Genomic DNA, 21,176 nt, shown 5'->3' on the forward strand with positions numbered 1-21,176 from the left:
ACATCTCTAGAGCCTCCCCCATCCTCTGGAATGCTCTACCCCCAATCTGTCCGATTTTCTCCTACTTTATCCACTTTCAGACGATCCCTGAAAACTCATCTCTTCAGAGAAGCCTATCTGGCCCCCACCTAACAACTGTACATTTATCTTCTCAATCAGTACATCGCCCACAGTTATTACCTCTTGTATCTCTTGACCTTCCCTCTTAGATTGTAAGCTCTAAGGAGCAGGGCCCTCTGATTCCTACTGTATCAAAGTGTATTGTATTTGTACCGTCTACCCTCAAGTTGTAAAGTGCTATGTACTGTTGGCGTTATATAAATCCTGTATAATAATAATAATAGTAGATCTCCCTCACTATGTGTTACTATTCTCTTTGGAGTGCCCAAAGGTGTCCCAGGTCTGTTACAATCCCATAGTGTATATTAAAAAGAAAATTGTTGTGCGCCGCTAAAGTGTTCGATTTTGGCTTGAAGAAAAAGTGGCACCCCTAGCATTAATGCATCCGCGTCCTGGCAAAAGATGATTATCTTTCAAACATCAGGTGTGCTGCCTTGACTAGAAGGGGTTAAACTTTCCAGGAGAATGTCCTTGTGCGACTTTGCCCTAAACCACGTATTGGCAGCGCACGGTCACGGCATGAACTAACTCTCCTTTGTTGTCCCTTCTGTTGGACGCTAGAACGGATCTTTCTGACTTTGTACCTTACACTTGGAAAAAAAAAAAAAACCGAAGTAACGTGAAACATTTCCTGTGTATATGACATCCAAGACGATCGGAGGTCACTCGTTTATATTCCAGTCCAAAATATTTAGCGCAGTTGATCCAAAAGTGACGTTTTCCCAGCCTGCGAGTTATGTTAGGACGGATAATGTTTACAGATCAGTAAAGGAAGAGACACAAAGTTGTCACAGCCACCTGCCCGGGAGGGGGGTTGCTATTCACAAGAGGATTCCTGGGTGGCTGTGACTATGTGCTTTCCACTTGTCTTTTAAGACGCTGGCCGCTTAGTCAGCCTGGAGGTATGTCATTAGAATATGTGCATTTGTGAAGATTAAACATGCCTGACAGGACTTTGCTTCAGCACTGTGTACTTTTTACATCACTCGCTGCTTGCGATTGGCCCCTGGGAGTCATGTGACCCTCTTGGAATCCTGAATTGTACTGGCACTCCTCTTGTACTTGACGACTTTCTCTTTCCAGCTCTGTAGTATTATTACCTCCTTTTCATTATAACAACTGGAACCTGGGAGGAAGAGTACAGCAACTGAAGGGAGCAAAAAAAAAAAAAAGAAAAGGATATAAGATTTTATTGGAAGAGCCAGGATGTGGGTTCAGGAGCCCCTCAGCCCAGCGCAAGGCTGTAAGCGATTAAATTCAGTGTCACCTGGAAGCCAGGAGTACTATGCATGCTTTGACAAGAAGAGGAGATCTCCCTATAGGATGAGTAGGATCCTAGCCAGGCAACAACTGCTGGCCAAAATTCAGCAAGGTGAGTTACTTCAAGGGGATGTCCTCTTTTCTTTAGTAACAAACATTTACTGATATACTTCTCAGCACTTTCATGTTGTTACTTTGACAGTTTGTCCAAGAATAAATTTTACGTTTCATTGTTTTCATTTCCGAATCTCAGAAACGGTGATATATCATGTTGTATCAGTTCAGCTGTCATACCATTTTTATTTTTTTTTCAATCTATACTAATAATATATTTTAGACCTCATTCCTTACCCCAATAGCCACCAGTGGAGAAATCTTCTTACCACACGTGACGACTTCTTTATACGTTCCTTTTTTTGGCTCGGTTCTTTATAGTATATGTGTAGTTTATTGATTACTGTACTTCTTATATTGTACTGAATTAGTTCTGTACACATTCAAACCGTGCTGTCCATGTAACATCTCATGGCTGTATTGTATTTTCCTTGTTATATTGAAAACTTTAATAAAAAAACAAATGTTAAAAAAAAAAAAATAATATATTTTTAACTGTATCACTTACAGGATTTTAGTAAACATGCTTCGTTTTTAAGACTTTCTTATGAACATAAAAATAAAAAGTTCCCTAAATCTATAGAATAGTGACAATGCCCAAACAGATACAAAGATATGATAAATAAATGACATGCTGCTGATCCATGTAATCTTTTTGGTACATTTATGAAATGCATGCAATGGTCTTTAAATTTTTTTCCAAAATCACAAACAATTATTGCAATTTTAATAAATAAATGACAGTGCTAAAACATATACGTCTACACACCATCGCTGTGTTCAAAAGAAATATATTTATATAAAAAAAAAATTTTAAAAAATCTATAGCTACCTATAATTAAAAAAGTATTCCATAAACTTTAGCAAACTTCTAACCATTAAATATGCAAAACTTCATGTATAGGAAAAGGAATGGATGTCCACAATTAAGCAAACAAAAGGCAATCTGCTAAACTTTTCCAATCCAGAATAATTTTCCCTTATAACAATAGACAAACCATATAATTGTTAAATGACTCTGCTTGGTGTATTCAATTGTCTACAGCCACCATACTACGTTTTAAGGTACACTTTAGAGCAGGGTTTCTCAATCAGGGTTCCACCAGAGGTTACTAGGGGTTCCTTGAGCAATTTCTGCCTCTCAGATAAGTTCCCTCTGACACTATTGATCTTTTTAGATATCTGTAAGGGGGTAATTCTTCCCAATGATCCCACTGATCATCACACTAATGTATCATGAGTTGTAGATATAGTAATTTTTAGCAGGGGTTCCCTGAGTTGAAAAGGTCGACAAAGGCTGCTTTAGAGGTTCAGACTTGTGAGGATTAGGATTTCATTTTTGATTATGTGATTGTAAATGTTTGTTTTTTTAAAAAAAATAACAAACATGTTATAGTTACCTGCTCTGTGCAGTGGTTTTGGACAGAACAGCCCCGATCCTCCTCTTCTCGGGTCCCCCGCTGGCGCTCCTGGCTCTTCACCCCGCCGAGTACCCCCAGAGCAAGTGGTTTGCCTGTGTGCTTGCCCCCCAAGCCAGCTCTGTGCGTCCATAAGACACAGAGCGCAGCTCGGTTCCATCATCCCTGACTGTGATTGACAGCAGTGGGAGCCAATGGCTCCCGCTGCTGTGCTCAAACGGATGAGGAGGGAGAGAGCAGAGAGAACTGTGCTCTTGTGCACATCACTCGATCGAGATCTGGTTCAGGCAATTATAACTGTGTGTGTGTGTGTGGGGGGGGGGGGGGGCTGCAAGGGGAGCTGCATACTGAAGGTTTTTTACCCTTATGCATTTTATCCATGAAGGTAAAAAACCTTCAGCCTTTAGAACCACTTTAAAGTTGGAGATTTCTATTATTTCCTGAAATGTTTATTTTCATGGGGTTATCAGCAACATGCCCTCTTGGTTCCGAGTTTCAAAGCAACTTGTTGCTGGTAATTCTTAGGGTCTCACGATCCTTGGTGGTGTTTTTCTATGTATGTTAAAGCTGAACTCTGGGATTTTTGTAAAAAAAAAAAATACAAACTGCAAGAGTTAACTGCTTAGTGTAGGGGATGGGGAATAAGCTGTAAAACTTACCTTATTCCTCACCCAGCAGGCTACAGTGTTCTTCTGTTATCTCCGATGCTCTGGGTTGTGGGCAGGACTACAAATACTGGTCCTACACTATGTGAGATCCCATCAGAGTGCAACCCTTGGCCGGAGCGCCTTAGGGAAGAGTATTTGGGGGACTGGTTGCACAGCATGGTGGATGGCTGCCAGAGTGAAGAAAAAGGTAAGTATTACAGCATATTCCTCTATATCTATACTTAATGCATATAACTCTTGTAGTGCGGTGGCACTAAGGGGGGGGGGGTTAATCTTGGAGTTCATTTTTTAATTATAAAGTCCTTGATGGAAACGTCCTTTGCAGCAGCAGGAGAAGTAAAGCAGGGAGACAAAAAAGGAAAAAAAAAAGGAAAAGGTCTGGTGTCACCCACAAACCACCTCCATCCCAATATATGCAAAACAGGACTGCAAAACAGGAAATCACCCTGGGACTGTAAATGAGGTGAATGCATTTAGCCTCAAAATTTATTAAAATAGTCATGCAAACATAAACATGAATCATAGCCAAGCCACTGAAATGATACATACAGTAGAAAATGTAATTACACGTATCAAGGTATAAAATGTAAATTGCAGAGTACACATGCATAAAAAGTATACCACCGCGTTTCGCAAGACCATGCTCGCTTCATCAGGGGTAGATGCGTGTGGATCAGACTACCAATTGCTTGATATCCAGAGGTGGCAGTAATGAGCGTCTGGCTCGGTAGCTGAGGAGGCAGAGGGAAAACCAACCCAACAGAGCACAAACGGGGGGCAGACATGGCTGGGATGGGGGAATGTGTTACCAAAGATCTCCCAGTATCCATTAATAATGTCAACTTGAATGAAGTAAACTGCTGCATTTGAGTGAAACAGGAAGTGAAAAACAGGGATCAAGTAAAGAACAAGTAAAGCAAGTACCCTACTGAACTGACTGAATAACTATCTATGTATGGGTACAGTGGTTGTACAGAAGTTGATCTACAACCGTCCTGTTGGATTTTCCCTGCCTGATCAGCGCTGCAGGCCTCAGCCTGCAACATTGATCAGTGTATTTTGACGACGGGGAAGTCTCCCCACTGTCAGAATACAGTGACACAGCAGAGGGGGTGATTCCCTCATCCACCTCAAATGATTGGATGGGGGTATTGAGTCAGTTTATTCCCACTGGTTGAATGAAAAAAAACGGACTACATCACCAGATGTAGGTGAGCAGAGGTCCCTCTGCCACAGGAGATGCAAGAAAATGATGGATGAATCAGCAGCTGTCTAGGACTGAAGTATACATTTTGAACAGATTTGCCCTTTTAGCAGGTGATGGATGAAAACGAAAGAGTGTCATTCATTTTTCATGTATTTCTGTTCCTCCTATTGATGCCAATTCTAGTTCAACGGGTTGAACCATTTTTAAACAGCATGCCTAAAGGTGGTGTGTGTATTATGCAGATAATAATAGGTAAGCATGTGCTCCTGGCATGTAATATTTGTCTGAATGAAAATGAACAGAATTATTTATTTTAGGTCACTGTGACTTAGGAGGAAGGGAAAGTCATGTTTTTTTCCTATAAACTAAAAACATGTATAGCCTAAAAAATATTATTGTGTACGTCACAAAATTGTAAACAGTCAGACCACCCAAAGCTGATATTTCACTGTTTGGTGGAAGATGAAGAGTTAGACCATCTGAAAGTTTCTTGTGTCTCTGAGGAACTCTATGTACTACTAAATATCACTTTGGGCTGATCCTTTAAAGAAAATCTAGGGTCACATCATACACTTTAATTGTATAACTTTGGCATAATAACAATGCAAACAATAGTTCAGTGTTAGTTTAGTCGACTAAAACAACTAAAACATTTTAGTCGACTAAAATGACTAAAACATTTTAGTCGACTAAATGAATACTATTTTAGTCGACTAAAATACGACTAAAACTAAAAGCCATTTTAGTCAAAAGACTAAAATGAGACTAAAACAAAAATGCCATTTTAGTCAAAAGACTATGACTAAAACTAAATTGCAATTACTGAAATGTACTGGAGATTTTAGTTGACTAAAACGTAGGACATTTTAGTCGACTAAAATGTACTGGAGATTTAGTCGACTAAATATGACTAAAACTAAAACAATTGCAGAAGACTAAAATGGGACTAAAACTAAAATGCCATTTTAGTTCTAAGACTAAAATTAACACTGCAATAGTTGTAAATGACAATCCAATGTAAGTTTGCTTGAAAATCTTGTGAATGCTGCCCGTTTGCCATCTCTTTGCACAACCTCCTGGATTCCCTGTATGCTTTAAATCTTCTCCTTTGCTGCTTACTTTTTGATTTCTAAGGACTACGTATCCCATGGTACCATGCTGACTGAAAGCAGTGATCCCTGTACTGACTCCGACTCCTGAAACTCCTCCTCTCAGCACCTCTGTAGTTCAGAAGGCAGGCTCTGTGAAATGTGTGACACATCAGTGCCTACTCACAATAAATTTTGAATTGGAACGTGTGCATATCCCACACCTAGGGGGAAGCTGGAAATCAGTGTAGTAGTCAGTGCTACAATAGTGATAGTCTCTATCTTCCGGGTCCTGCCAGGTGGAGATCATTACATCACCACCCCTCTTCTCCACGTCCTGCCATCAGAGAATACGTTGGACTTCTTGTAAAAAATACAAGATGTTCTGTGAATGGCTGCAGTGCCAAATGAACCCCTGTGTATGTAAGATGAATTTAAAAAAGCGTCCTTGACAGACTGGTAAACCTTTCTTGGGGAAAGTATTGATCAACCAGATTGGATTTTCCAGTCTGAAAGCCGTTGTTTTCTGCTGGAGTAAGCCAGTGCTAGTGTCCAATGAAGGCTCTCCCTCTGATCAAGGCATGAACAAATGTGAATATTTACCAAAGGACCTTTAAGATGTAAGATCTTTAGGTGATTGGAAATTATGAATGAACGTACGTCCACCATTTATCACCTTTATTTAGTTTATGGGCTTTCCTGATGGTCCTCAAGTTTCCAGCCACTGTGTGTTTTTGAACATCTGATGACTCAAAAACTTGCTCCCCTCCACCGGCTTGGAAAAAGACACACCTGCCGCTCCAGGTGAGACCAGGAAGCCTAATGATCCAGTAGGTGCTCGCCTCTGTGCACAATGAATTTAGAAGAAATGGCCGCACACCACTGTAGATCAAAATCCTTTTTATTTGGACATCCCAAAAATTATAGGAATCAGAATGCTGGGTAGATGCCTTTTGCGCACTTCACGTGCGCTTAGTCATTAGCCACTCCACCGGCTGCTGTGTCCTCTCATATGTTCTGTAATAAAGTACGAGCCAGCAGAAGGAAGAACATTGGCCAAAGGAAAAAACAGGTATCTTACGCACCCCTAATGCCCCGTACACACGAACGGAAATGCTGCCAGCAAAACTCCGATGAGAGCTTTTTGTCAGAAAATATGACCGTGTGTATGCTCCATCGGTCTTTCATTCGGAATTCCAGCCAGCAAAAGATTGAGAGCAGGTTCTCTATTTTTCGGTCGGGAAAAGTTCCTATCTGAAAATGCGTTTGTCTGTATGCAATTCGGACGTGCAAAAAAATCACGCATGCTCAGAAACAATTTGACGCATGTTCGGAAGCATTGAACTTCATTTTCTCGGCTCGTCGCAGTGTTGTACGTCACCGCGTTCTTGACGGTCGAAAGTTCAGAGAACTCTTGTGTGACCGTGTGTATGCAAGCCAAGCTTGAGCGGAATCCCGTCGGAAAATCCATCCAAGTTTTTTCTGACGGAAATTCCGATCGTGTGTACGTGTGTGTTCGTGTGAAAGTATACTATATAAGTATAGTATACTTTCAGTGGCTGGGTTGCTGAGAAGTGGAGGCTTTTCGAGAACACGGACCATTGGAAAGGTAAGTATCTAAACACGTCTTTTTCCGGTGAGACCTTTGGTAAATGTGACCCTGTGATAACAAAGTCACTTTAAGCACAATGTTGTATTTAATCTTCATAAACCTTAACCGCTGGTTATCTGTATAAACATTTCTTATATAAAAGGCATGTCAATATAATTTATAAAAATGTATGTAAAAATTCCCCATGTTCCAAACTTGATGCATTTGTCATTTCCTTTGCATTTGTGAAAAAGCCAAGCATAGTTTGTGAGGCTTTAGAATGGAATGAGCTGTTCCTGTAATCTCTGGACAGGAAGTCAGCGGGGCTTAGAAAAATGTCTTCCCGCTATAACAGATTTACCTGTGGAATGTACCATGTATGATCATAAATGTATTAAAGTGGAAATTTGGCTTATGGCCCTGTAAGGTCAATGTTTTTTATTGTAGAGGGCAAAAAAATACTAGCCAAAATTGCCTTCTCACAGGAAGAGAACGCAAAATGTATTGTCAACGTAAAACCTTTCATTTGAAGTAATAAAAAAAATATTAAAATACAAAGCAGGTAACCTTCTGGCCTCACAGAGGTACTTTTTGTACCAAACGTTTTCCTTATTAGTGCGGTATTAAAAGGTTCTTCCGGTAAATCTGGAAATCCCTGCTATTCTTATCAACTAGAGAGCCCCCCAATACCTGCAACTTTACTTTTAAAGGTTTTTACATAAATAATTGCTAATCATTTTAAAGTGTTACTAAACCCACAACAGTAAAAATCAGTCTGTATATGCAGTAAAGCATGCTTGTTATTCTCACTGTGGAGCCTAAGGGGTTAATCCTGTGCATTGTGTAAAAATGCTGTTTTGATCCTGTCTTCTCGGATCCTCCCGTTCTTCCACTGTACCCAAATAAAAAAATTTTGGGGGGGGGGGGTGATGTGATGTGATCAGCACAGGGCCAATCAGCACTGTCCAGACAGAGGGTCAGGGGTCCTGCAGCCTCATAGAACAGTCAGAGGAAAATTAAAACTCCTCCTACAAGCTTTAACCAGTGCTCTGCTGGACACTGATAGAATTCACAAGACTGCTATATACTGCTGATGAGAAAAAGTATTTAGCAGTTTATATTTACTAAAGTAATTGCATTTCCATGTTCTGCATACTGTGGAGACCAGATATAGTGAATGCAGGGTCCTTGGTTTTGTAGCACTTTAAACACCCCTCCCAGTGTTATATGGTTTGTCTCTTCACTGTAGCTGCAAGAGAATTTTTCAGTTAGAAAAACAAAAGACTTACTGACTTAATGCCCCGTACACACGGTCAGATTTTCCGATGGAAAATGTGTGATAGGACCTTGTTGTCGGAAATTCCGACCGTGTGTAGGCTCCATCACACATTTTCCATCGGATTTTCCGACACACAAAGTTTGAGAGCAAAATTTTCCGACAACAAAATCCGTTGTCGGAATTTCCGATCGTGTGTACACAAATCCGACGCACAAAGTGCCACGCATGCTCAGAATAAATAAAGAGATGAAAGCTATTGGCCACTGCCCCATTTATAGTCCCGACGTACGTGTTTTACGTCACCGCGTTCAGAATGATTGGATTTTCCGACAACTTTGTGTGACCGTGTGTATGCAAGACAAGTTTGAGCCAACATCCGTCGGAAAAAATCCATGGATTTTGTTGTCGGAATGTCCGATTCATGTCCGATCGTGTGTACGGGGCATAAGGCTCTGTGCACACTAGTGTTTTTTTAAGCTAAAAAAATCCTGGAAAAAATGCTGCATGAAAAACGCTGGTAATAGCGTTTTTTTTTTTTGTAGCGTTAAGGAGCATTAGCGGTTTTTGCAGTTTCTTTAACCAATTCAGCCCCGGAAGAATTTACCCCCTTCCTGACCAGGCCATTTTTTGCGATACGGCACTGCTCGCTTTAACTGACAATTGTGCGGTCGTGCGACATTGTACCCAAACAAAATTGATGTCCTTTTTTCCCCCACAAATAGTTTTTGGTGGTATTTGATCACCTCTGCGGTTTTTATTTTTTGCACTATAAACAAAAAAAGAGTGACAATTTTGAAAAAAACACAATGTTTTGTACTTTTTGTTATAATAAATATCCCCAAAATAAAAAAAAAATTTAAAAATTAATTTTTTCCTCAGTTTAAGCCAATATGTATTCCTTTACATATTTTTGGTAAAAAAAATTGCAATAAGCATATATTGATTGGTTTGCGCAAAAGTTATAGCGTCTACAAAATAGGGGATAGATTCATTTTTATTATTTTTAATAGTAATAGTGGTGATCAGCGATTTTTATCATGACTGCGACATTACGCACACATCAGACACTTTTGACACTTTTTTGGGACCAGTGACATTTATACAGAGATCAGAGCTAAAAATAGCCACTGATTACTGTATAAATTTCATTGGCAGGGAAGGGTTTAACACTAGGGGGTGATCAAGGGGTTAACTGTGTTCCCTAGGTGTGTTCTAACTCTGGGGGGGGTGGGACTGACTAGGGGAGGAGACCGATCGGTGTTCCTACTTAATAGGAACACACAGTCTGTCTCCTCTCCCCTGACAGAGCCGGGATTTGTTTGTTTACTCACACAGATCCCGGTTCTCACTCTGTCATGAGCCATCGCGGGTGCCCGGCTGTCATCGCATCGGCTCCGGGACACGCCACGAGCGCCTGCAAAAGCATCTTAAAGAGCCAACTTCAGCTACGATGGCTCGCACAGTATAACTGCGGCGGCTGGTTGGGAAGGGGTTAAAGAAAAAAAACATGAAAAAACACTATTAGCTGCATTTAGGAGTGTTTAGGAGAGTTCAGTGTTTTTTTTCTGCTGGGAAAACGCTCCAAGAAACTCTGCAAAAACAATTTTTTTTCTGCTCCTAGAAGCTGAAGCTCAAAAAACGCTAATAGCCTAAAATAGTGTCCACGGACTCATAGGATAACAGTATTTAGCTTCTAGGAGCAGAAAAAAATGCTAATAACAGCTTCTAGGAGCTTAAAAAAACGCTAGTGTGCATGGAGCCTTTTCTTTATTGTTGGCAATTCTTTTTTTACATTCAGCTGTCAGCAGGGTTCCCCGCTGACAGATAAATATAAAAAAAAAGAATTGCTGACAATAAAAAAAACTGTGTGGGGTCCCCCCAAAATCTATACCAGACCCTTATCTGAGCATGCAGCTCGGCAGGTCAGGAAAGAAAGGGGATGAGTGAGCACCCCCCCCCCCCCCCGAACCATACCAGGCCACATGCCCTCAACATGGGGGGTGCTTTGGGGCAGGGGTCTTTGCCCCCCCACCCCAAAGCACCTTGTCATGTTGATAGGGACAAGGGCCTCTTCTCCACATACCCTGGCCGGTGGTTGTGGGGGTCTGTGGGCAGGGGGCTTATCGGAATCTGGAAGCCCCCTTTCACAAGGGTGTCACCACTGACCCAAAAAATGAAAAATGGTTTGGTCACTAAGATACTGGATAAACCAGCATTAGACTATAAAAATGACTGCCTCTTCCCAGCTGTGTACAGCGCTTGCCCAGCAGTGTGTAAAATGACGAAGGACGATTGTCAAGGCATGTTTAAATTAAGCTTCAGTGAACAAGACAAGTCAGCTTTCACATACATCACTGGCTATGGTATGAAATTCTTTAGGGAAGGTACCATGAATTAAGTGAGGACTAGGCTAGGACTGAGGTCTGCATACGTCAGCATTATGAGGTTTGCGCACTAATCCATAGTGAAAGGTTAGCACTCCAGATTTAAGAATATTGAAATACAACAGCTGTAGTCATCAAATACAGATTGCCACATATATACCACTGCGTATAACTCAGTTGCATTCATGGAAAGGGGGATATGTATTTGCTGACATAATAAGTAGAATTAATAAATAAGTCACCTGTCCTATTAAAGGGGATTTTACTACCAGACAGTGAAAAGAGGAGTGATAACGGCAGCTATTCAGAAATCATCTCTTCACTAATCTGACTACAATAAATTCAAATCTGGTTGCCATATATTGCAACACTTCACACATCATTATTTCCAGATGCACGCCGTGATATTTTATTACACAAATGCCTTGACTAAGGCATACCAGAGGTAGTGCTGGATGTGCTTCTGTAGACCTCTACAGCCCAGTGAACCCCCACTTTCCACTTATCACTAAAATGATACGACTGACACACTTTTGGAGTAAAATGGGCTGTAGCAGCCATTTATTAACAATAAACAACATATCAACATTCCTTAGAACAGAAATATTAAACAATAATGACACCCAGGTTGCCGATCCTTGGAGGCACTACCGAAACCAATCTGCGGAACCACTTGAAGGTCCTCAGCCGCAGAACACCGTCTCAAGGACAATACTAAATTTCCCGCAGACACCTCCATCTCCACGTTAAATCACCGTTAACTGGAATTAACCATAGGACACCATATCATAGATGGGTCCTTACTCTGATCTTACACAGCAAAATTTGGATGCCTCCAAGGACCCCAACCGCCATAACTCTACAACCAACCCACAAGTCCAACATCCACAGGGCAGGAGGGTGGGAAGCTTCTTCGTCGTCTGCCTGCCTCAAAGTGCCCCTCAGACTTCACGACCCCACCTCCTCACAGTCTTCGCCCATCCCTAGCATTGCCCACACCTATCAATGCCTATAGCCCCTTACCAACCCCTGACCACTTTACCATTAACCCATTGACTGCTGTACTACCCTGATAGCCTAGTCATGCCTGCCTGTCCTTTGCCCTTTTTTTTTTTTTTTTTTTGCTTCGGGTCTCTCTTTTTCTTATGATAATGTATTTCTAGCCCTTGGATCCCAGGCTGGTGTTTCCACTTTTTTAGATGAATCACATGATAAGGATGAGACCACCATAGCTACAATGATTTTTCCATTAAACAACAAATACATCGCTGAGCCGTCTTCCTCCACAAAGGGTGTATTGAAAAATTCTCTTTCATGTTGTAGCACTTTGTGAATATGTTCAGCTATTCGTTTCATTGAACGGGTGGTCAGTGACCTGTGTACTGGCCAAGTGACTTTGTTGTTGCAGCAAGATGTGTCTATAGAAGTTGGAACTGCAATACTTGAAGCATTTGTGGAATGTGGAGCTCTTCTTCCTTCAGGGGATGGTCACTCATGTGGTCAAGATTTACTGTCAGTATTTGCAGTATGGCTGACCCCCCCTCACTAGCTTTCAAGGACCAAATCAGATCACTTTGAAAAGGAGTCAAGGGTAATGGCCTGTTTTCTTCATAGATCATTCAAAGTGGACATTTTAACAAAGGACAGTATTAGCATTTTCCATACAAATGCTGATATCTACTGTTCACCTTTTTACATTTTATTTATTGTAATGTTTGCTTCCATCTGGACATATCTGAGTAAAATAAACAGAAGAACTGTAGAGGACAGCAGGGGACTGTGATGTTCCTCTTCATCGATCTTTCTTTTAGGCTCTGTTCACACCTCTGCGTTTTTTGGTGATTCTCTGCTGGAAGCCTCAGCTCTAAATACGCCCAACAAGACAAATCCCATTCATTTCAATGGCCCCTGTTCAGATCTGAGTGTTCTGTTGCCTTAAGCAAAGCACCCGTCGGTCAAAAGAAGTACATGAGCTTCTTTTTGGCAGATTACATGTGTTTTTGGCCTTATAGGCTTCAATGGAGACTCCTGACTGGAGCAGAAAAATGCTCGTAAAACGCTCAGATGGCAGCTCTCCACCCCTAATTTCCTCTCCCTCTCCTCCCTCTAGTGTTTTCTATTGGCTAAACTAAAATGCCTGAAGCTTTACTTGTAATTCACTTTCTAAAACGCTTTTAGCTGCAAAAAAAAGGTCTGAAAAACACCAGTAAAGGGTGTGAATGGAGCCTTAAGGCTCGTACACACTATAACAAAATTCGTACGATTTTCGTATAGTGTGTACCATTTTTGTACGATTTTTGTACAAGAAAAACCAGAAAAGAAAGACTGCACATGATCAGAAACAATAAACAACAAACAAAAAGCCTTTCTCGTATGAGAATTTACGTACGAATTTTCATTCATTGGTTCCGATTTGCTGTGAAACAGCGAGCAAAATCAGACGATCGTTCACCGTATTTTCTTATAGTGTGTACCCTACATTCATCTTGTGTTGCCATAAACAGGATGTAATTTTCACCCAAATCTTGGAATCAGTGTTTAGTCTTATGCACCTAGGCGGTATTAATGAGTATCTTCAGTGGACCTGCACAATTGCATAGTGAGCAGGCCCGATCTTCTCCTCTGTGCCAACAAAAGGGATCAGTTACATGTCACTGTTGTCATTGTTGGGTGAGGATCAAACCTGTTTCTGGTGATATGATGATTAAAAGTCAAGCATATATTCTCCTGACTCTTGTTTCCGGGGAGATATCTGTCTGACTATCACCGGCCTTACTGGAAGTTGATATTATGTTACCTGTCAAACTGGGTGGTGCTGTAACTACAGAGGACAAACAAAGCAGTATAATAATAGCTGTGGTTAGTACACATGTGCTAGTAGCACACATAGAATGTCTTAAAGTGGTTACATACCACTTTTACTTACAGGTAAGCCAATAATAAGGCTTACCTGTAGGTGCCATGAATATCTCCTAAACTTGCACCGTTTAGGAGATATTCACTGTATCAGCATGTGCCGATGTCATCGGCACATGCGCACTGAAGAAACGGCTCGCTAGTGCCATTTCTTCCGCTGCTGTGCCGTTACCGGCTGCTCTTGTGCGCATGCGCGGGAGTGAAGTCATTGCGGCTCTGGCCAATCACAGCGCTGGAGCCCGTGATACCTGGAAATAACTCCCGGAGAGGTGTCGCTGCGTGCCGGGACCGCTGCGGGGGCTTCGATCTAAGGTAAGTATTTCATAATGAGCTGTAGAAAAAAGAGGGGAAAGGAGAATGGGGGAATGGTGGGACTTTATATGAAGTTCAACACCAGAACCAAATTAATCTATTAGTAGATACTATTTAATGGTGCGCATGGATGCACGTGGGACAGTAAATAACATGTAATCAATAAATAATTATAAATGTATACACACACATAAGTGTTCCTACATAGTAAATAATATATATTAAAATGTATTAAACTTAATCCAAACTTGCATATAGACATGATTGATTGCACACATGATAATGTAAACCTGATTCAAATTTCTTCAAGGTAGTCGCATAGTAGACGCATGGTAGCTGTGAAAATACATCGGTGTATAGCTCTACGCACGTTTCGTGGATAACTTCCACTCATCAGGAGCAAATCCGATATAGGTATGTCTATGATAAAAAATATATAGAATTTGCTCCTGATGAGTGGTATTTAGCCACGAAAAGTGCGTAAAGCTATACACCAATGTATTTTGACAGCTACCATACGTCTACTATGCGACTACCTTGAATCAATTTTACATTATCATGCGTGCAATCAATCATGTTTATATGCAAGTTTGGGTTACATTTAATACATTTTAATGTATATTATTTACTATGTAGGAACACTTATGTGTGTGTATACATTTATATGTATTTATTATGTTATTTATTTATTACATTATTTACTGTCCCACATGCATCCATGTGCACCATTAGGCCGGGTTAACACTGGTACGACATGACAGTCGTACCACTTTGGATCCAAACTTGCCTTGCAACTTGAAGTCCGACATGCGTCTGAATTCAATGAAAAGGTATCCGACTTTGATCCCCGACAATACCAGGCACTATGTCTGGTATGAATCTTTAGGGGAAACTCCACGCAAACTGTTAAAAAAAATGGCATGGGTTCCCCCTCCAAGAGCATACCAGGCTCTTTGGTCTGGTATGGTTTTTAAGGGGAATCTCCCACGCCGTTTTTCGTCATGGGGGGTTCCCCTTAAAATCCATACCAGACCCTTATCTGAGCACACAGTCTGGCAGGTTAGGAAAGGGGGTGGGAACGAGCGAGCACCCCCCTCCTGAACCGTACCAGGTCGTATGCCCTCAACATGGGGGGTTGGGTACTTTGGGGCACCTTGTCCCCATGATGATGAGGACAAGGGCCTCTTCCCGACAACCCTGGCCGTTGGTTGTTGGGATCTGCGGGCTGGGAGCATATTGGAATCTGGAGGCCCCCTTTAACAAGGGGCCCCTGGATCCCGGCCCCCCACCCTATGTGAATGAGTATGGGGTACATTGTACCCCTACCCATTCACCTGAAAAAAGTGTCAAAAATAAAACACAGCACACAGGGTGTTAAAGTAATTTATTAAGGCAGCTCCGGCTCTGTCTCTTCCGACTTCTTCTCCCCTCTCCGGCTCTTCTGCCTCCTCCGCTGTTGTCTTCTGCCTCTGTCGGTTCTTCTCCTCTCTCCAGTTCTTCTACGCTGACGTCTTCTAGCCTTCTTCTTCCTCTGTCCGCTGTCTTCTGCCGGGTCTTCTCCGCTGTCTTTTTGCCCTTTTTGCTGGGTCTTCTCTGCTCTCTTCTCACTCTTTTGCTGGTTCTTGTCCGCTGTCTTCTGTCTCTGTTCTTCTTCCCATGTTGACTCAATGCTCTCTACCGCTCTAATGCTGGTTGTGCCACTGCTTATATTGGCATGGGGCGGGCTCACCGGAGGTCTGCCCCTTATGACATCACCGCCCCATCATGCCCTGGGCAGTGATGTCATATGGGGCGGGGCCTACAGATGACATCACCCAATGACCCCGCACCATGCCAATATAAGTAGTGGCACAGCATTAGAGCAGGAGAGAGCATCGAGTCAACATCGGAAAAAGAACAGAGGCAGAAGACAACGGGGGAAGACCCAACAAAAGAGCGAGAAGATAGCGGAGAAGACCCAGCAGAGGCAGAAGACAGAGGACAGAGGGAGAAGAACCGGAGAGGGTTAGAAGACCCAGAGAGGCAAGAAGAACCAACAGAAGCAGAAGACATCAGCGGAGGAGGCAGAAGAGCCGGAGAGTGGAGAAGAGACGCCAGAGCTGCCTTAATAAATTACTTTAAAAACCTGTGTAATGTGTTTTATTTTTGACACTTTTTTTAGGTGAATGGGTAGGGGTACAATGTACCCCATACTCGTTCACATAGGGTGGGGGGTCAGGATCCGGGGGCCCCCTTGTTAAAGGGGCTTCCAGATTCCGATAAGCCCGCAGACCCCGACAACCAATGACAAGGGTTGTCAGGAAGAGGCCCTTGTCCCCATCAACATGGAGGCAAGGTGCTTTGGGGTGGGGGGGCGCAGGGCCCCCCCACCCCAAAGCAACTTGCCCCCATGTTGAGGGCATGCGGCCTGGTACGGTTCAGGAGGGGGGGCGCTCACTTGTCCCCACCCCCTTTCCAGACCTGCCGGGCTGTGTGCTCAGATAAGGGTCTGGTATGAATTTTGGGGGGCCCACACAGTTTTTTCCAAGCTGGTTTTTATTTTAAATTTGGCATGGAGTTCCCCTTCAAGATCATCAGAGTACAAGTCGCATGCCAAAATCAGATCAGTTAGGATGGCAATCCGACTTTGATCCGACTTCAGTGATATTAAAGGGCTGAAGTAGGATCAAAGTCGGACCAAAGTAGAGCAGGGAGCATTTTCAAAGTCGGACCAACTTGTATCGGACAAGTTAGGACGGCTCCCATAGGGAAACATTGATTTTCACACGTCATGCGACATGAGCTCCCAATTTCGGAGCGTTTGTTGTACCAGTGTGAACCCAGCCTCAAATAGTATCTACTAATTGATTCATTTGAAGTGCTTCATATAAAGTCCCACCATTCCCCCATTCCCCTTTCCCCTCTTTCTTCTATATGATTCAGGGATGGAGACATACGAACTCTGCACCAGTCGCTGTCTCATATAAAGTCCCAACAATTTCATAATGAGCTAGTATGCTATGCCTTTGTCTTGCAGGGTTTTTTTGGGGTTTTTTTTGTGGGTTTACAACCACTTTAACTAAATACAGTAAATTTGGGGGAACCTTCCCATATCATATTATCCGTGGTGTTCAGCAACCTTAGCTCTCTATATATGTATCTTTCCCATGCTCTAAATACAGTAAATTTGTTTTGTAGTATTTACTGCTTTTATTACCCACTGCAAAGGCAAAGTTAACGTTCCGGTCAGGATTTGAGATTTGGCTCCCTGGGCCCCTATTGCTGGGTCTGTACCACTCATTGCTGTAGACAGAGGTATAGCCCAGAATCTAAAGGGCTTAATTAGTAAGATGTCCAGTAGAGGTAGTGAGTCAGTCAACATTAAGACCCCTTTCACACTTGGGCAGCGGGTCCTGTTATAGCGTCGCTTTTCGACCGCTAGTTGGGCGCTTTTAACTGCTTTTAGCGGCTGAAGAAAGGGTCAATAGCACCTATTTTGCTGCGCTGCCGAAGCGTTTTGCAGGTGCTTCGGCAGCACTGCCCATTCATTTCAATGGGCAGGGGCGGTGGAGGAGTGGTGTATACACCGCTCCCGCACCTCCCCAAGTTGCTGCTTGCAGGAGTTTTTTTCCCGTCCCACAAGCGCACCGCCCCAGTGTGAAAGCACTCGGACCTTTACACTGGAGAGGTGCTTTACAGGCGCTACTTTTAGTGCTAAAATGCCTGAAAAGCGCCCCAGTGTGAAAGGGGTCTTAGTGGATTCAAACATGCTTGGGACAAGCATACCTATACCCAGACAAAAAAGTTAACAAAAAAAAAAAAAAATATATATATATATATATATATATATATATATATATATATATATATATATATATATATATATAAAAACGTGTATAAAAAAAAATGGACAGACTCGTTGGACCACTTGGTCTTTTTTCTTTTCTATGTCTCTATGTTACATAAACTCTATTTATAAACTGCTTGACGTATACAGTAAATTTGGACCCAGCTTAAAGCCTGGTACACACTATGAGTTTTTCTTCAAAAACTGTCATCTTCATTCGGAGCCACTATACTTACTATGAGAAGTTAGTACAGCGATCTCCCCTGCTGAACTCTTATGTTCTGACAGATGGACGCCCCCCGCCAGAACACTCCGATCAGCGATCTTTGCCATTGGCTGAGAGCGCTGATCGGGGGAGACGTTCAGCTCCTGGTTTTCCAGCATGCTCATCCAAAAGAAGCCAACCAAACGACCAGCTTCTGTTGGACAGGGTGGCATACACACCGGTCGAATGTTGAATGTTTTTTTTTTTAACCCACCGCTGTCTCCTGACATTCGGCCCGTGTATACGGGGCTTTATGTTTCAGCTGATCGCTCCAAGTGTTAATACTTTTGTATCTCATTGCACAATAACAGAATTTCTGTGCATGTGATTGCTTTGACCTTCTGTAATGTTTTGATAAAGCTAGTGTTATCTGAAATTCAGTTCCAAACAGAAATCATGTCATCACTCTATTTGTCTGCTTGGCTGTTATATTTCTGCTGTTTCATCATGTTGTCCTGATGTACTAGAAACATAAAGTTATTCACCACACCATGGCCCATACACTCACCGGCCACTTTATTAGGTACACCTTACTAGTGCCGGATTAGGACCCCATTTTGCCTTCAGAACTGCCTTAATTCTTCTTGGCATAGATTCAACAAGACGTTGGAAACATTCCTCAGAGACTTCGGTCCATATTGACATGAAAGCATCACACAGTTTCTGAAAATTTGTCGGCTGCACATCCATAATGCGAATCTCCCATTCCACCAAATCCCAAAGGTGCTCTATTGGATGGAGATCTGATGACTGTGAAGGCCATTGGAGTACAGTGACCTCATTGTCATGTTCAAGAAACCAGTGGTGAGATGATTTGAGCTTTGTGACATGGTGCATTATCCTGCTAGAAGTAGCCATCAGAAGATGGGTACACTGTAGTCATAAAGGGATGGACATGGTCAGCAACAATACTCAGGTAGGCCGTGGTGTTTAAACGATTCTCAATTGGTACTAAGAGACCCAAAGTATGACACGAAAATATCCCCCACACCATTACACCACCACCAGCCTGAACTGTTGATACAAGGCAGGATGGATTCATGCTTTCATGTTGTTTATACCAAATTCTGACCCGACCATCTGAATGTCGCAGCTAAAATCGAGACTCATCAGACCGGGCAACGTTTTCCAATCTTCTATTGTCCAATCTTGATGAACCTGTGAGAATTGTAGCCTCAGTTTCCTGTTCTTAGGTTACAGGAGTGGCACAGGGTCAAGCAGCCCATCTGCTTCAAGGTCTGATGTGTTGTGCGTTCAGAGATGGTATTCTGCATACCTTGGGTGTAATGAGTGGTTATTTGAGTTGCTTTTACCTTTCTATCATCTTGAACCAGTCTACCCATTCTCCACTGACCTCTGACATCAACAAGGCATTTTCCTCCACACAACTACCGCTCACTGGATATTTTCTCTTTTTCGGACCATCCTCTGTAAACCCTAGAGATGGTTGTGTGTGAAAGTCCCAGTAAATCAGTTTTTGATTGTCAGCCCGTCTGACATCAACAATCATGTCACGTTCAGTCGCTTAAATCCCCTTTCTTCCCCATAATGATGCTTGGTTTGAACTTCAGCAAGTTGTCTTCACCACATATAGATGCCTAAATGCATTGAGTTGCCGCCATGTGATTGGTTTATTAGCAATTTGTGTTACCAAGCAATTGAACAGGTGTACCTAATAAAGTGGCCGGTGAGTGTATATTTTATGGAGGAAAGACATGTCAGCCATAGGAACCTGTAAGATTCCTTGTGAATGATTTTTGGATTGCCCATTCACACCGCCAAGTCCCACTAATTCAAGCAATAAAAGGGGAAAAAGAAAAAAAAAAGTTTGTTAACCTAAAAAAAACAAAACAGATCCTGTTACTTTAAAGCATGTTATGTGCTTGTGCTGTGTAATTTGGCCCCTTCTATCACCTAAAATACCTGGCTGATCCTGCTTGGCTATACCCTGCCCCTGTAAACTGACCACGGTTTATCATGACTGCTGAGCCCTGACACCGTGGTCAGTTTACATTCCTACGTCATCTGCAGCTCTGCTCTGTCCTTCTCTGTCCTCCCCCCCCTCCCCATCTGCTTGTGTCAATGCCCGCCCCCCTCCCCTCCTGCTGCTCTCATAACTACTATAAAATCCTCCCATCCCCTCCGTAACATAACAATATGTGTCCCTGTGCCGGTGTTATATAAAAAAATATGCTGATCTGTACCTATATCAGAGTTTCTCCCAGCGCTCATGTGACTCCTTGGCTCTCTCCTCTCTTCCCCTCCATCCCCGGCTGACGTCAGCGGCAGTGCTCAGCCCTGCCCGCTGGAGCTGTCAGCCAGGCAGAGGAGAGAGCCAAGGAGTCTCATTAGCACCGGGTGATTCTCTGATATAGGTACAGATCAGCATATTTTTTCTATAACACAGGGACACATATTGTTATGTGACAGAGGGGATGGGAGGTTTTTTATAGTAGTGGCTTAACAACCACTTTAATGAATCAGGTTCAGTATCACATATTTTAACTACTAGTTGAACTTATTGTGAATCTATTTTTAGGACTGAGTGTTCTATGACATTTTATTTTTGCACTATATATAGTATCTTTCTTGTGATTAATAACCACTTCATGTGTCATACATCAGCCACAGGTGTGATTTATCAATATTTCTATTAATGATTACATATATTTGATTTTGGGACCATATATGTATATATAGATATGTATATATCTATATCTCTATATAG

General features: G+C 42.3%; 1 protein-coding gene across 3 annotated transcripts in view; it reads left to right on the forward strand.

Moving 5' to 3' along the window:
* Window positions 1–21,176, forward strand: part of STARD13 (StAR related lipid transfer domain containing 13) — a 438,704-nt gene that overhangs the window by 272,905 nt on the left and 144,623 nt on the right. Inside the window, exon 1 of one of the 3 annotated variants that reach the window (XM_073613334.1) lies at window positions 606–1,492. The exons of the other annotated variants lie outside the window; for them this stretch is intronic. Within the exon in view, the coding sequence (XP_073469435.1) occupies window positions 1,327–1,492 (166 nt within the window). The 5' untranslated portion in view covers window positions 606–1,326. Of the gene's footprint in view, window positions 1–605; window positions 1,493–21,176 lie in introns of those variants that run through there. 3 annotated transcript variants of the gene reach the window in all.

The sequence above is a fragment of the Aquarana catesbeiana genome, linkage group LG02 (assembly GCF_042186555.1).
Source record: "Aquarana catesbeiana isolate 2022-GZ linkage group LG02, ASM4218655v1, whole genome shotgun sequence".
Taxonomy (NCBI): Eukaryota; Metazoa; Chordata; class Amphibia; order Anura; family Ranidae; genus Aquarana; species Aquarana catesbeiana.